This window comes from Nelumbo nucifera, chromosome 4 (genome assembly GCF_055504915.1).
Source record: "Nelumbo nucifera cultivar China Antique chromosome 4, China Antique-T2T, whole genome shotgun sequence".
Taxonomy (NCBI): Eukaryota; Viridiplantae; Streptophyta; class Magnoliopsida; order Proteales; family Nelumbonaceae; genus Nelumbo; species Nelumbo nucifera.
The window spans coordinates 24,201,703-24,215,237 of NC_142652.1; the positions used below are offsets into that span (position 1 = coordinate 24,201,703).

General features: G+C 48.5%; 1 protein-coding gene across 6 annotated transcripts in view; it reads left to right on the plus strand.

Annotated features, from left to right (window-relative positions):
- The window catches only part of LOC104603126 (histone acetyltransferase HAC1-like), a 38,648-nt gene that overhangs the window by 10,040 nt on the left and 15,073 nt on the right, over nucleotides 1-13,535 (plus strand). For 5 of the 6 annotated variants that reach the window (XR_016085199.1, XM_088902560.1, XM_088902558.1 and 2 more), the window contains 2 exons: nucleotides 9,281-9,577; nucleotides 9,661-9,939. The exons of the other annotated variant lie outside the window; for it this stretch is intronic. Coding sequence is in view for 4 of the 5 variants with exons in the window: in XM_088902560.1 (XP_088758686.1) it covers nucleotides 9,281-9,577; nucleotides 9,661-9,939 (576 nt within the window). In the remaining variant the exon portion in view is untranslated. The remainder of the gene's footprint in view (nucleotides 1-9,280; nucleotides 9,578-9,660; nucleotides 9,940-13,535) is intronic. 6 annotated transcript variants of the gene reach the window in all.

Sequence of the window (13,535 nt, forward strand, 5' to 3'; positions counted from 1 at the left end):
TCATGCTTTAGGCTCCAATTGAACTTTCATAGTATATCCATGGTCTACTTTATCAAGTTGCTGTTTTGCTATATCCAATTCAACTATGACATGTTCATTAGCATCTTCAACAGGCTTTATGTTAGTATCTTCTTGGTTCAAACTTTTTTTTTGAAACTGTGAAGCATGGTATTCTATTTCAATTGACTTTTTTTTTGGAATCTTCTTGGTTCATCTCTTTAAGAGTATAAAGATTTTCCAAATAAAAAAAGAGCTGTAGTTTTTACCTTTAAATAATTTATGATTTCCCACCCAAGTGAATAACATTCCCATTACTCTCTTAACCACCTCTTCTACTGAAACCTGCTTACCTCCAAGTATTCTAGCATTCCTACTGCACAAAATACTGCTGCAGTGATGACGCTCTGTTACATGGCCCTTTCTCTCAAGGCCTTCCTCTGAGTGTTTTAGCTTAATATTTTTTGATTGGTAGGCCTTACTTGCTATCCATCTATCATCTGCTTGGCTTGGGTTCTCCATGGGGCACAGTAAATGATGTGGCGCAATCCGGTCACTCCTAGCTGGCGCTCGCGTGGCTCCTGAGAGGTACCTGAGACGAGAGGAAAGAGGAAGAACTCCCGAGGGGTTTCCCGACGGGAACGCTCTGATGCTTAAGTTAGTATTGTGTGCAAGAAGCAAAAGGAGAACGAAGGCTAAGAGTGAGGATAGCACGTTACCACTATGTTCAGGAGGTCAGAGATTCAAGAAGAAGTTTCTCTTCTGCCCTGAGGGCTTTTATAGGGACACTCACATTAGGTCGGGCATAACCGCCACTGGGCTCCTGCCACAGCCGTTACCTGCCAGGGCTGCGTAGGTGGCCGTTGTGGCGTACGCTTCGCCCGGGTGAGTGACACGTTTCCAAAGTGGTAGGCACGCCTTTGCCTGTCGAGAGACGTGGATGCAGACTGTCGAAAGGACTGGGACTGCGCCGTCAGTAGAGGATATGGCGCAGTCTGACCGGTACGGTCTGTCAGTCGGAAGCTTCCTGGAGGGCGCTAGTGCGGCTCGTTCGCGAGCTATCTCGTGGTGAGCTTGGAACACTCCAGGATTACCCTTAGTGAAATTGGTCCTCGGAATGACTTGTCTGCTAGGGAGCTCGGGCGAGCTAATAACTTTAGCTCGCGAGCTACAGTTGCCTCGGAGTATCTCTTCAAAGATAGCACGGGGAACCCGGAGTTCGCCTCATGGCGGACTCCTCTCCTCGTGAGCTGTAACGTAGTGGACTGCTTCGTGGGCCCGTCACTTGGTTGCTTCGGGCTTCAACGCTAGACTGTCGCTCATGCTAAGTCGGCGTCTACGTGTCACCGTTTCATAGGTTGGGTCAATACATCCTTCATCAATTGCCCCCCACTCCTCGAGCTAAGAGTACCGCCTTAGCGCGGGGAGTTTATGAAGTGCGATGGACTGATTTGACCGAAATTCAAACTTGATTGACTGCCCTCATTAAATGCATTTGCGAAAATCAAGAGATTTTCTAACTTTCCCGACTTTTCGGATTCCGAAAACGTGCTGAGGTGGCCTTTAACTCCGAACGTCATGCGGCTGCGACTACCTTAATTATGGAAGACGTGCCGCCAATCGCCTTCGGTTTTCAGAAGGCGTGCGGTCAGGGCGCTTGCGGACCGTTGGATCTGCTTTGATCCAAGCCGTCGGGCCCTATTTTCTCCCACGCCATCTTGCTGCCTTTGGATTCTGAGGTCGCGCACTTCACCTAGTCTACTCGAGTTCCTCAGTCTGCTCCGTTCCGTCTACTCTGGTGAGTCCCAGTCGCTGTCTGCCATGTCTGGGTACCCATACCATACCTATCACAGGGGTGATAGCCAGGATGATGCTCCCTCGAGCTTGGGGGGAGCCTGGGAGCAGATCCTGGAGGCTCGGGAGGCCTCTGGCGACATGGCGTCTACTTCTAGGGGGAGGGAGCCTGATACCTTTGGCCCTTCCTTAATGACAGCGGAGAGACTCAGGTCTCTGATCCGCTACTTTCGCCTCCCTGGGGACCTGGTTTACAGCCTCCCTACTGGCAACTTCCCTTGGGAGCATGGTCCCAATGACATAGTAGTCTTTCAGGAACAACTCGAGGCTGGCTTGCGTCTTTGATATTTCATACTTTGCCTTCGCCACTGAAGTGGCTAAGTCTTTCTTGATGCCAATGTCTTTGTTAGCTCGGTGTTTTGGCCCTTAGGCTAAGGGGGTGACTTATAGTTTGTCCTTGAAATTTGCCCATGCCATGGAGGTGATTGGGTCTTATAGCGTTGAGGTCGTGTTAGCTCGGCATTTTGGCCCTTAGGCTCTGGGAGTGGCCCGTGGCCTACTCGGTTGTTACAAATAGTATTGTCTCAAGTTGACGATATTCCATGCCCGATGTACTTGTTTCCCTTCAAGGGTCTCGAGCTCGTACGTTCCTTCCCTGAGCACTCGCTTCACTCGGTAGGGACCTTCCCAGTTGGACCCGAGCTTGCCAGCGCCGGGCTCAAGTACCATAACTTTACGAAGGACCATGTCGCCAACACGGAGGTTCCGCCTCTTGACCCTGGCGTTATAGTACCGAGCTACTCTCTGCTGGTAGGCTGCGGTTTTGATGTACGCGAGGTCCCTTACTTCGTCGAGTAGATCGAGGTTGGTATGCAACTCATCTTCGTTCGTCTGATCACTGTATGCTTCTAGTCGCAGCGTGGGCACTTCGATCTCTGCAGGGATTATTGCTTCAGTGCCGTAGGTGAGATTGAAGGGTGTTTCTCTCGTGGCAGTCTTCTCTATGGTTCGGTACGCCCACAGAACACTGGGTAGTTCATCTGCCCACAATCCTTTAGCTCGGTCCAACCGTGCCTTTAATCCACGGAGGATGGCTCTGTTTGTTACTTCTGCCTGACCGTTTGCTTGAGGGTGTGCGACTGAAGTAAAGTTCTGTCGGATTCCCATGTCTTGGCACCAGTCTTGGAATTTGATGTCTTCGAACTGTTTGCCGTTGTCGGAAATCAATACCCGAGGTAATCCGAAGCGGCATACAATGTTTTTCCAAAAGAAGTTTTGAACATTTCGGGCCGTAATCGTTACGAGGGGTTCGGCTTCTACCCACTTGCTAAAATAGTCCACTGCTACCACTAAGAACTTCCTTCCACCCGTTGCTGGCGGGAATGACCCGAGTAGATCGATGCCCCATTGTGCAAAGGGCCACGGACTGGTGAGATACTTGAGGTCGGCAGCGGGTTGGTGGTGGATATTGGCATGTCTCTGACATTTGTCGCATTTTTTAACGAGTTCAATGGCGTCTGCCTTCATTGTTGGCCAATAATACCCTTGTTGAAGCGCTTTCTGGGCAAGGGCCCTGCCCCCCAAGTGCCCGCCGCACAACCCCTCATGAGTGTTGCGGAGTACGAGTTCGGCTTTGGTAGGCCGCAAGCAACGCAGATAGGGGAGCGTGTAGGATCTCCTGTACAACCGCTCGTCTATCATGACGTATTTGGCTGCCAGGCGCTGCACCCTTCTGGCCGCATTGCGATCTGCAGGGAGGGTCCCGTGTAGCAAGAAGCTCGCGAGTGGGTCAATCCATCTCGGCTCTGCTTGAACGACGGGAACGACCTCCTCTGCTCCCCTGAGAATGCTAGGCCGAGACAGGTCCTCTATGTACACGGTTCTCATGGTGATGTCGCTAGTGCTGGCTAACTTGGACAGGGCGTCGACATCAGTGTTCTCCGACCTAGGGATCTGTTTGATGAAGTGTGACTGGAAGTCGAGCAGGGCCTCTCTAACCTTAGTCAAGTAGGCAATCATGGTTGGCTCGCGAGCTTCATACTCACCGGTGACCTGGTTAACCACAAGCTGGGAGTTGCTGCAGATAACAATGTGCTTTGCTTTCACTTCTCTGGCTAGGGCTAGTCCAGCTATCAACGCCTTGTACTCTGCTTCATTGTTAGACGCCGCGAACTCGAAGCGTAGCGCGTATTCCAGTTTCGTGCCGCTTGGGCCGTGTAGAACTATTCCGGCTCCGCTGCCCTGTTGATTCGAGGAGCCATCTACGTGAAGGATCTAGGGCTCCTCATCCCAGCTCGCGATTGGCTGAGCTAGGAGAGATGCCACACTGGCTGCTACTTCACGGGGTTCGGACTCGATCGGCCTGGGAGCTTCGGGCTCATCCGAGCTGGGAGCCTCGTGCTCAACCGACCTGGGAACTTCGGAGCTAAATGTACATTCGGCTATAAAATCTGCTAAGGGTTGGGTCTTAATGGAAGTTCGCGGCTTGTACTGGAGGTCGTACTCGCTGAGCTCAACGGCCCACTTCGTCAACCGACTAGAGACCTCGAGTTTAAGCAACACTTGCCTCAGAGGTTTGTCGGTGAGGACGATAATAGTATGAGCTTGCAAGTACGGGCAGAGCTTCCGAGCTGCGATTATCAGTGCGTATGCTAGCTTTTCCATCTCCGGGTATCTCGTTTCTACTCCTTGCAATACTTTACTAACATAATAGATGGGTCGCTGGACCCGATCTACTTCCTTTATTAGTACCGAACTGACCACTTCGTCGCTCGCCGAGAGGTATAGTTCTAAAACATCGCCCTCCTCGGGCCGGGTTAAGGTCGGCACACTAGCGAGGTATTTCTTGAGCTCGTCGAATGCGAGCTGGCAATCTTGGGTCCATTCGAACCCTTTGCTCTTAATTGCCTTAAAGAACGACAGACAGCGGTCCGCCAATTTAGATATGAAGCGGCTCAGGGCGGCTATGCGGCCATTCAACCTCTGAACCTCCTTCAGCTTTCGGGGTGGTCTCATATCTAAAATGGCCTTAACTTTATCCGGGTTGGCCTCGATGCCGCGCCGGTTAACGATGTATCCTAGGAACTTGCCCGAGGTCACACCAAACACACACTTGTTTGGGTTCAGTCTCATATTAAACTTATGCAGAATTTCAAAAACAGAATGCAAATCTTGTATTAATTCATGTGAGAATTGAGTTTTGACGACCATGTCGTCTACATAGCATTCTACTTTTCTGCCGATTAACGGCGCAAACAACTTATTTACAAGCCTTTGAAAGGTTGCCCCTGCGTTTTTCAACCCGAAGGGCATAATCTTGTAACAGTATAGGCCGAATTCCGTGATGAAGGCAGTCTTTTCTTCGTCCGCTGGGTCCATCTTGATCTGGTTGTAGCCCGAATAGGCGTCCAAGAAACTTAGCAACTCGTGCCCTGAGGTTGTGTCCACCAATCGGTCATTTCTGGGGAGCGGGAAGCAGTCTTTTGGGCAAGCCCGGTTCAAGTCGGTGTAGTCGACGCACATGCGCCACTTGCCGTTGGCCTTCTTTACCAGGACGGGATTGGCTACCCAACTCGGGTAGTGGACTTCTCTTATGAAGTCAGCTGTGAGGAGCTTTTCGACCTCCTCGTCGACCGCTTTCCACCGCTCCGGGGCTAGGTTGCGTTTCTTCTGTCTAACGGGCCTAACTACAGGATCAGTGTTCAGCTTGTGAGTTACGAGTTCGGGGTCTATACCGGGCATCTCTGTCGCGGACCATGCAAAAATATCTAAATTTTGAAGTAAGAAACTTACCAGTTCTGATCGTAGAGGTTCCTGGACGGAAGCGCTGATCTGAAGCGTTCGAGCTGGGTTTGCTGCTAAGGTCGGAACCGCGACTGTTTCTTCTGTTGGCGCGGCTTGTTCTTCACCTTGCTCCATAGGCCGCTCCAGCTCGAGGTCATCGGCTACCTTGGTTTTTCCCTTCAGGGCGGCGACGTAGCACTTATGGGACTTGAGCTGGTCACCCCGCGCTACTCCCACATTGAAGTCAGTTGGGAACTTCATAGCCAAATGGTAAGTGGAGACCACCGCCCGTAGGACATGGGTGATCGGTCGACCTACTATGACATTGTAGGGGGAGGGGGTCGCGACCACCAAGAAGTCGTGCTTGAGTCTGACCACACAAGGCCACGTGCCGACTTCCACAGGTACTGTTATTTTCCCAAGGGGCCGGACTTCCTCTCAGCTGAAGCCTACCAAAGGAGTGTCTACAGGCTCATGTCGCCTCTTTGCAACTGGAGCTGGTCAAACGCAGCTTTGAAGAGGATGTCGGCCGAGCTGCCTGAGTCGACGAGTATGCGCCTGGCCTTGAAGTCGTTGATTCTTAGCTTTATTACTAGCGCGTCGTCGTGGGGGTAATGGACCCCTTGCGCATCATCTTCTGTGAAGAAAATTGGCTCTTCTGTCCTCGGCCGCTTTGGGGGGTTCTGCTCCTCCCGGGTGGCCTCGCGAACCGACGCCCGAGCTGTTGTTGAAGTGCAACCCGCAACGATCGAACCACCCATTATCATGTGGATGGTCCCCCGGACTGGCCTCTCCTTCGGAGGCTGCCTTTGCAGTTGTTCGGCCGGCCTGCTGCTGGACTCGGGGGCATCCTTACCGTGCTCCCCTTGTCGACCTGTTTTATTACTATTATTATTATTATTCTATACAAAGTTTCTTAGATACCTGCGACGGATGAGCTCCTTTATCTCATCGCGGAGGTTTTTACAACTCTCGGTACTGTGACCATGATCTTTGTGGAAACTGCAATACAGGTTCTTATTTCTTTCATTGGGATTCCCCCTCGGACGGAGTGGCCACTTCACGTATGGGGCGTCCTTGATCGTCATCAGAATTTCAGCCCGTTTCGCGTTCAGTGGGGTGTAATCAGCTCGGTCCGCTACAGGGGGTCGAGGAAACTGACCCAACCTTGCCCCCCGAGCTGTGTCTTTTTTCTTTCGGCTGTCCCCTTGACTGGAAAGCTCTCCTTCCCTCTTCCTTTTTTCGGGCGCGCCCTCGCCCTTTTGGTTGATCTCCTCTTTGGTGGCTATGAACCTGTCCGCAAGCTTCAAAAACTCGGTTATGGTCGCTAGTTGGTTGACGACCATGTGCCATTTGAACTCTTTGTGTGTCACGCCTTTCTTGGCTGTTGCAAGGCATACGGCGGGGTCCAGGCGGGGTATCTGCATACAAGTGTCATTGAACCGCTTGATATAGCCCCGGATGGACTCTCCCTCTCTTTGCACTATGCTTAGGAGGCTTTCTTCAGTTCGCGGGCACCGTTTGCTGGTGACGAAGTGGGACGTGAAGGCTTGTGCGAACTGCGCCCAACTTCTTATCGACCCAGGTGCCAAGTTCCGGTACCACGTGCGGGCTGCTCCCCTAAAAGTAGTGGAGAAGGCCACACACATGCACGACTCACTGGCTCGCGCCAGGTGCATCTGTGACTGAAAGGCATCTACGTGATCATTTGGGTCAAACGACCCGTCATACTTGTCAAGAGGGGGGAGCTTGAAGTCTTTGGGCATTGGGACTGCCAGGAGTTCGGAAGACAGGGGGGATGGAACCGAGAGGAGGGGAGCTTTGACTTCGGCCGAGATTACTTCTTCTTTGCCCATGAGCTCGGGAAAATCGCGGGTGACAGATCGGCGAGATCGGCAGCGGCGTCTCTGCTTCTTGGTGGGCTCGGCGTTCGTGCTGCTTACCTCTGCGCTGTCCAGAATGGTTTGTGCAGGAAGTAGCCCGGTCTATTGGTGATGGCTGCGGACAGAGGGGTCCTGCTTGGATTCTGTTGCCAGGACCTCGAACCGGTTCTCAAGGAGCGGGGTTTCAAACTTCGACTGCCGAGGTGACGTAGACTTGGCGAGCTGGGGTCCTCCTAACCTGTCCGCCCGCGGTGAGATCGGGGTAGCCGGTCTCTCTCGTCTGCTGCGGGGGGAGGCCTGGTTTTTTGGGAGGTTTTGGGGGACCTCTCTTTGGCCGGAGGGGCGCTCGTCCTGGCGGCGAGACTTAGCTTGCTGCAAGGCTGGGTGCCGAGGCGGGAACTGTGGCTGCTGAAGTTGAGGTTGAGGCAGCTGGGGGAACTGTTGCTGATACTGATACTGGGAGACCTGGTGCAGTACGTGTTGTTGATAGAGCTGAAGTTGCTGGAACTGTTGCATTTGGGCCTGCATGGCTCGCATGCACTGCATCAAGTCTTCCAGTTGGTTTGAGCTGGCCGCTGGGGGCACGACCGAAGGTTTGGTGAACGTCGCTCCGACTGTAGCAGGGAGTGGGGCGACGACAGGTGCCACTGTGAGAGGCACATTCAAGCTGGGGATTCCGTCTGCTGAGAGGGGGACAGTGAACTGTCCGATACAGACAGTAGGAAGCTGGGGTTGTTCCCTGGAGTTGTCCATTTCTGTGCTTCGTCCGACGTTGCTAGAGGAAGCCATGAGCGTTGGATTGTTTCGAGGAAGATAAGAACTGAGAAAGTTTAGAGAGAAAGGCCTTTTGAAGCGTTTCCCACAGACGGCGCCAAATGATGCGGCGCAATCCGGTCACTCCTAGCTGGCGTTCGCGTGGCTCCTGAGAGGTACCTGAGACGAGAGGAAAGAGGAAGAACTCCCGAGGGGTTTCTCGGCGGGAACGCTCTAATGCTTAAGTTAGTATTGTGTGCAAGAAGCAAAAGGAGAACGAAGGCTAAGAGTGAGGATAGCGCGTTACCACTATGTTCAGGAGGTCAGAGATTCAAGAAGAAGTTTCTCTTCTGCCTTGAGGGCTTTTATAGGGACACTCACATTAGGTCGGGCATAACCGCCACTGGGCTCCTGCCACAGCCGTTACCTGCCAGGGCTGCGTAGGTGGCCGTTGTGGCGTACGCTTCGCTCGGGTGAGTGACACGTTTCCAAAGTGGTAGGCATGCCTTTGCCTGTCGAGAGACGTGGACACAGACTGTCGAAAGGACTGGGACTGCGCCGTCAGTAGAGGATATGGCACAGTCTGACCGGTACGGTCTGTCAGTTGGAAGCTTCCTGGAGGGCGCTAGTGCGGCTCGTTCGCGAGCTATCTCGTGGCGAGCTTGGAACACTCCAGGATTACCCTTAGTGAAATTGGTCCTCGGAATGACTTGTCTGCTAGGGAGCTTGGGCGAGCTAATAACTTTAGTTCGCGAGCTACAGTTGCTTCATGGGCCCGTCACTTGGTCGCTCCGGGCTTCAACGCTAGGTTGTCGCTCATGCTAAGTCGGCGTCTACATGTCACCGTTTCATAGGTTGGGTCAAATCATCCTTCATCAGTAACCATGAAACAGTTACTGAGACTTATATTTTTCTTGCGCTGTTTACTATTGAACTTGCTTTATCCTATATATTGTCTGATGTTGTGAGTATTATTGAATTTCTTAAGCATGCTTTTGAAATCATTGTCACCTTAAGTCTCCATCTGTGGCTGCATCTGCAATTTATGTTTTTTTCTTACCTTTTAACAGAGTAAGACAAAGGCAGAGAAGAATCAAACAATGGTGCATTGTGTGAGTGAAAATTCATGCCGGTTGTGTGCAGTGGAGAAGCTTTCATTTGAGCCGCCACCATTGTATTGCTCATTTTGTGGCGGCCGTATAAAGCGTAATTTGATGTATTACACTGCATCAGATGGCATCATGCCATACACTTTCTGTACCTCATGCTATAGTGAATCTCGAGGCGAAAGTATCACAGTTGATGGGTACAATATTCCCAAGGCAAGTCTGCAAAAGAAGAAGAATGATGAAGTGACTGAAGAATCAGTAAGTGAACCTCCTATTCCCTTTCTCATAATTTAATGAAGATTATCCTTACCTAGGATCTGTGGTTGTGTTGTTTGTCCCAGTGGGTTCAATGCGATAAATGTGAAGGTTGGCAACATCAGATATGTGCTCTCTTTAACAGTGAAAGAAACAAGGACGAGAAAGCTGAATACGTTTGCCCATATTGTTTTATACAAGAGATGGAAAGTGGAGTCCGCAAACCATTAGCAGACCATGCTATTCTTGGTGCAAAAGATTTGCCAAGAACCATGCTTAGTGATCACATAGAGGAAAGACTCTTCAAGCGTCTTAAGCAAGAGAGAGAAGAGAGAGCAAAGGTCTTGGGTAAGAATTTTGATGAGGTAATACTTCCATGCTACTGAAGCTGTCAGTCACTTTAATGTCTTTCCTAAAAGTTTTTAGTGCATTGATGGGAAAAGCAAGATAACTAATTTTTCAATGGTATTAGTTAAAAGTTGGAAATACAAAATGCTATCAAAAAGTGATAGGTAAATTTGCAGATAAGGAGGCAGGTTAGAATAACCAAACCTGCAATAAAATGCTGATGTCGGCTATTTGTGGGTGTATATCATTGGGAAAACAATTAAGCCACAGTTTGTAAAATTAAAAATTAGAAATCAAAAAGCTATCAGAAAGTGATGGATAAATTTGCAGGTAAGCAGGCAGGATAAAATGGCTAAACCTGCAATGAAATGTTGATGTTGGTTATATGTGGCCATATACCAAACAAAACAATGAGGCCACAAGTTTGTAAACCTTTAACTGATTGAGATAATCATTAATGAGCAAGTCATTCACAATGGACAGCAACTAATTGGATTTTCTTATGATGTTGTGCAAAAGTTTAACTATATCATCAATGTTTTCCCTTTATGGTTCTGCATATATATATATATATAGGATTTAGCACACTCCTCACTGTGGTTAAGCAGCTTTGGACATTTAAATAGACTGGAAGTGGATTTGATAGGGGAGGTATGAATTGGGTATGGATCTTGTCATTCATGCAATTTCCTTCGATGACCTAGATCCTGATTGAATCCAAATTAGATATTGGTTAGCATGTGGGCCCTATATACTGATCCAAGTAGTGAACATGGGCCTGGCTAGAGGTGCGTTTTCTTTCTTTGGAAAAAAGCTAATGTTGCCTGAGCCTTTCCAATATATCCCTGAAGTGCACCAAATGCTGCTCCTAATCTATACCTTAGACGAGTATGTCATAAAAAAACTGGATGTACTTGTGCAAATTGGGCATGAAGATCTCGTTCATAAGGGAGTAAAATGTGGATGGTGCATTGGTCAAGCCAAATGGCATGACCAAGAACTCATAGTGACCATTATGAGTCCTGAGAGCAGTCTTGTGCACGTCTTCAGGGTGTAACCTGATCTGATGCTAACCCACTCTCGAGGTCCAACTTAAAGAAGACAGTAGCATTTCTTTACTCGTTTAATAGCTCATCAATTATTGCTATAGGGAAGCGTTCTTTGACTGTAATGAGATTGAGGGTTTTATAGTCCACACAGAAGCTCCATGACCCATCCTTCTTCTTGGTGAACAAGACTGAAGAGGAGTAAGGACTATTGCTGGGCTGAACCATCTTTTTATCAAGGAGTTCTTGAACAGTCCACTCAATCTCCTCCTTCTGGTATTGTGGATATTTATAGGGCTGGACATTGGTCGGGGCAGCACCTAGGGTTATTAGAATGCGGTGTTCGTGGCTATGTGAAGTTGGGAGGCCCATGGGCTCTTGAAAGACCTCTTGATATTCTAACAAGAGCACCTTCAACATGTTCTGATAGTCTAAAAGAGTGAGTGCATCAACTGCGGATGTTAGGAGTGGGTGTGAGTGACTTAGGCCCATTTGCATGAGAACTGGTTTACACTTAATAATAGATTTGAGACCCATTGATTTGGTAGAGTTGGGCCTAAGCCCACTCAAATGCACCTTGTTCCTGCCCAGTTCAAAGTCCATAGTGAGAAGGGCCCAATCACAAATAACTGGGCCTAGTTGCCCTAACCACCGAATGCCAAGCATTATATCAGCCCCACCGAATTCAAGTGGGTGGAGGCCCACATAGAACAAGTGATTCTGGACCTTTAATGCCAAATTCTCACAGATTGTTTGACAACTCAAATGGTTACCATTGGCCACATGAACTGTGAATGGGGTGGTTTGCTGGACAATCAGCCTCAATTGCCAAGCTAGTATACAAGTCAAAATTGAGGGTGATTCCACTATCTATAAGAATGGACACCCTTCAGTTCAGCCTGCTAACTGGCCATCGACCCTCATAGTCTGAGGTGAAGTTAAACCGGTCAGGGCTTGAAGTGTTATTTCAGGATTTCAGCCTCATAGGCCCATTTCAAGGTTTCACTAGAGTTTGCAGAAAATTTTGAGCATTAGCCTCTTAGGCCTATGTCTGGAGGAACACTTCCTAAGTTTTGTATTTGTGTCCAGGGCTGAATTTCTTGTCACAATTGTAGAACATCCCTTTCTCCCTAGGGGCTTGTATCTTAGCCTGGGCTAGCTTTTTATAATCAAGTATGCTCCATGTACAGCCAGAAACTATACAGAGAAGCCACCCAAAAAACCTAGGCTCTCAAACTAAATACAAAAATTAATGACTGTAAAATTAATTAAGAAGTGTTCTATACTCAAAAAAGTGATGATGTGGGGTGTTTTTGAATAAGTTGTTGTCAGATAACCAAGAGTGCAAAGTAGCCACATCCTAGCCACCACATCATCTAAGGGGGTGAGCTTTCCTTCAAAAGTTCTCCCATTCCTTTCTTTCCACAGAACCCAACACACAACATGAGGAAGGGCACTCCAAAGCACCCTACCCTTCTACTCAAAGGGGTGTTTTTGAATAAGTTGTCAGATAACCAGGAATGCAAAGTAGCCACATCCCTAGCCACCACATCATTTAAGGGGGTGAGCTTTCCTTCAAAAGTTCTCCCCTTCCTTTCTTTCCACAGAACCCAACACACAACATAAGGAAGGGCACTCTAAAGCACCCTACCCTTCTACTCAAGCCCACCAACTTCCAGGTAGAAAACAACTGAAGCAAAAACTTGGCAAGCACCAATTAGCATTTTTTTTTTATTGGAAATGGTAAGCACCAATTAACATTCAACAGGGACCAGAACTAACTGAATATTGGTTAAGTGGGCCGGTTTATTTTCCAAATTGACTCAGCTTTTCTTCTTGCAATTTGGCCAGCCCCAATGCTGCTAGAATAGTTGCCGGTTGGAGGACCTTAACTTTAATGTGGATCTCCTCTGAGTCCACCAAGAAACACCCCATAAGAGCTCTCTCTGGCCATCCATGGACTCATGTGGCCAATCTCTCAAATTCAATCTGATATTCATGAACAGATCCGATTTGTCTGAGCTTTGAGAGGGCCTCATCATAATCCTCATAAGCTGTAGGTCCAAATCTAATACACAATGCCTCTGTAAAATCATTCCAGGTCACTTGTGGGTGTGATTAATTCTTGGAGTCTATAGTTGGGATTTTAGAATTTTCAATTTGCTTCTTGCCTTCTAATTCCATAATCACTTGTCCTGCAATCCCAATTTCTTTTTTTTTTCCTTTTTTTATCAACAGAACAATCCCAATTTCTTGTTACACCAGTATCTTTCTGATCACCTTATTAAGATCCAGCTTTTCTATCTTAACCACTTCGTCAATTGCTACACTATCTTCTCCAAGATCCTTATCGACCACACTTCCTTCACCTCTTTTTCCCTAAATTCTCTTCATTGTTAACAAATTAACCATAATATCATCAGCAGGTCAGATTCTATAGTTCACCTTCTAAGACACACTTTCCATTGTCAAATCCTGAGAGATAACCTTGGAATCTTCTGAATCACAATGTATATCACTTCTTTCTATTGTTTTCCACATCCATATTATCTCTATGAATACTTCCT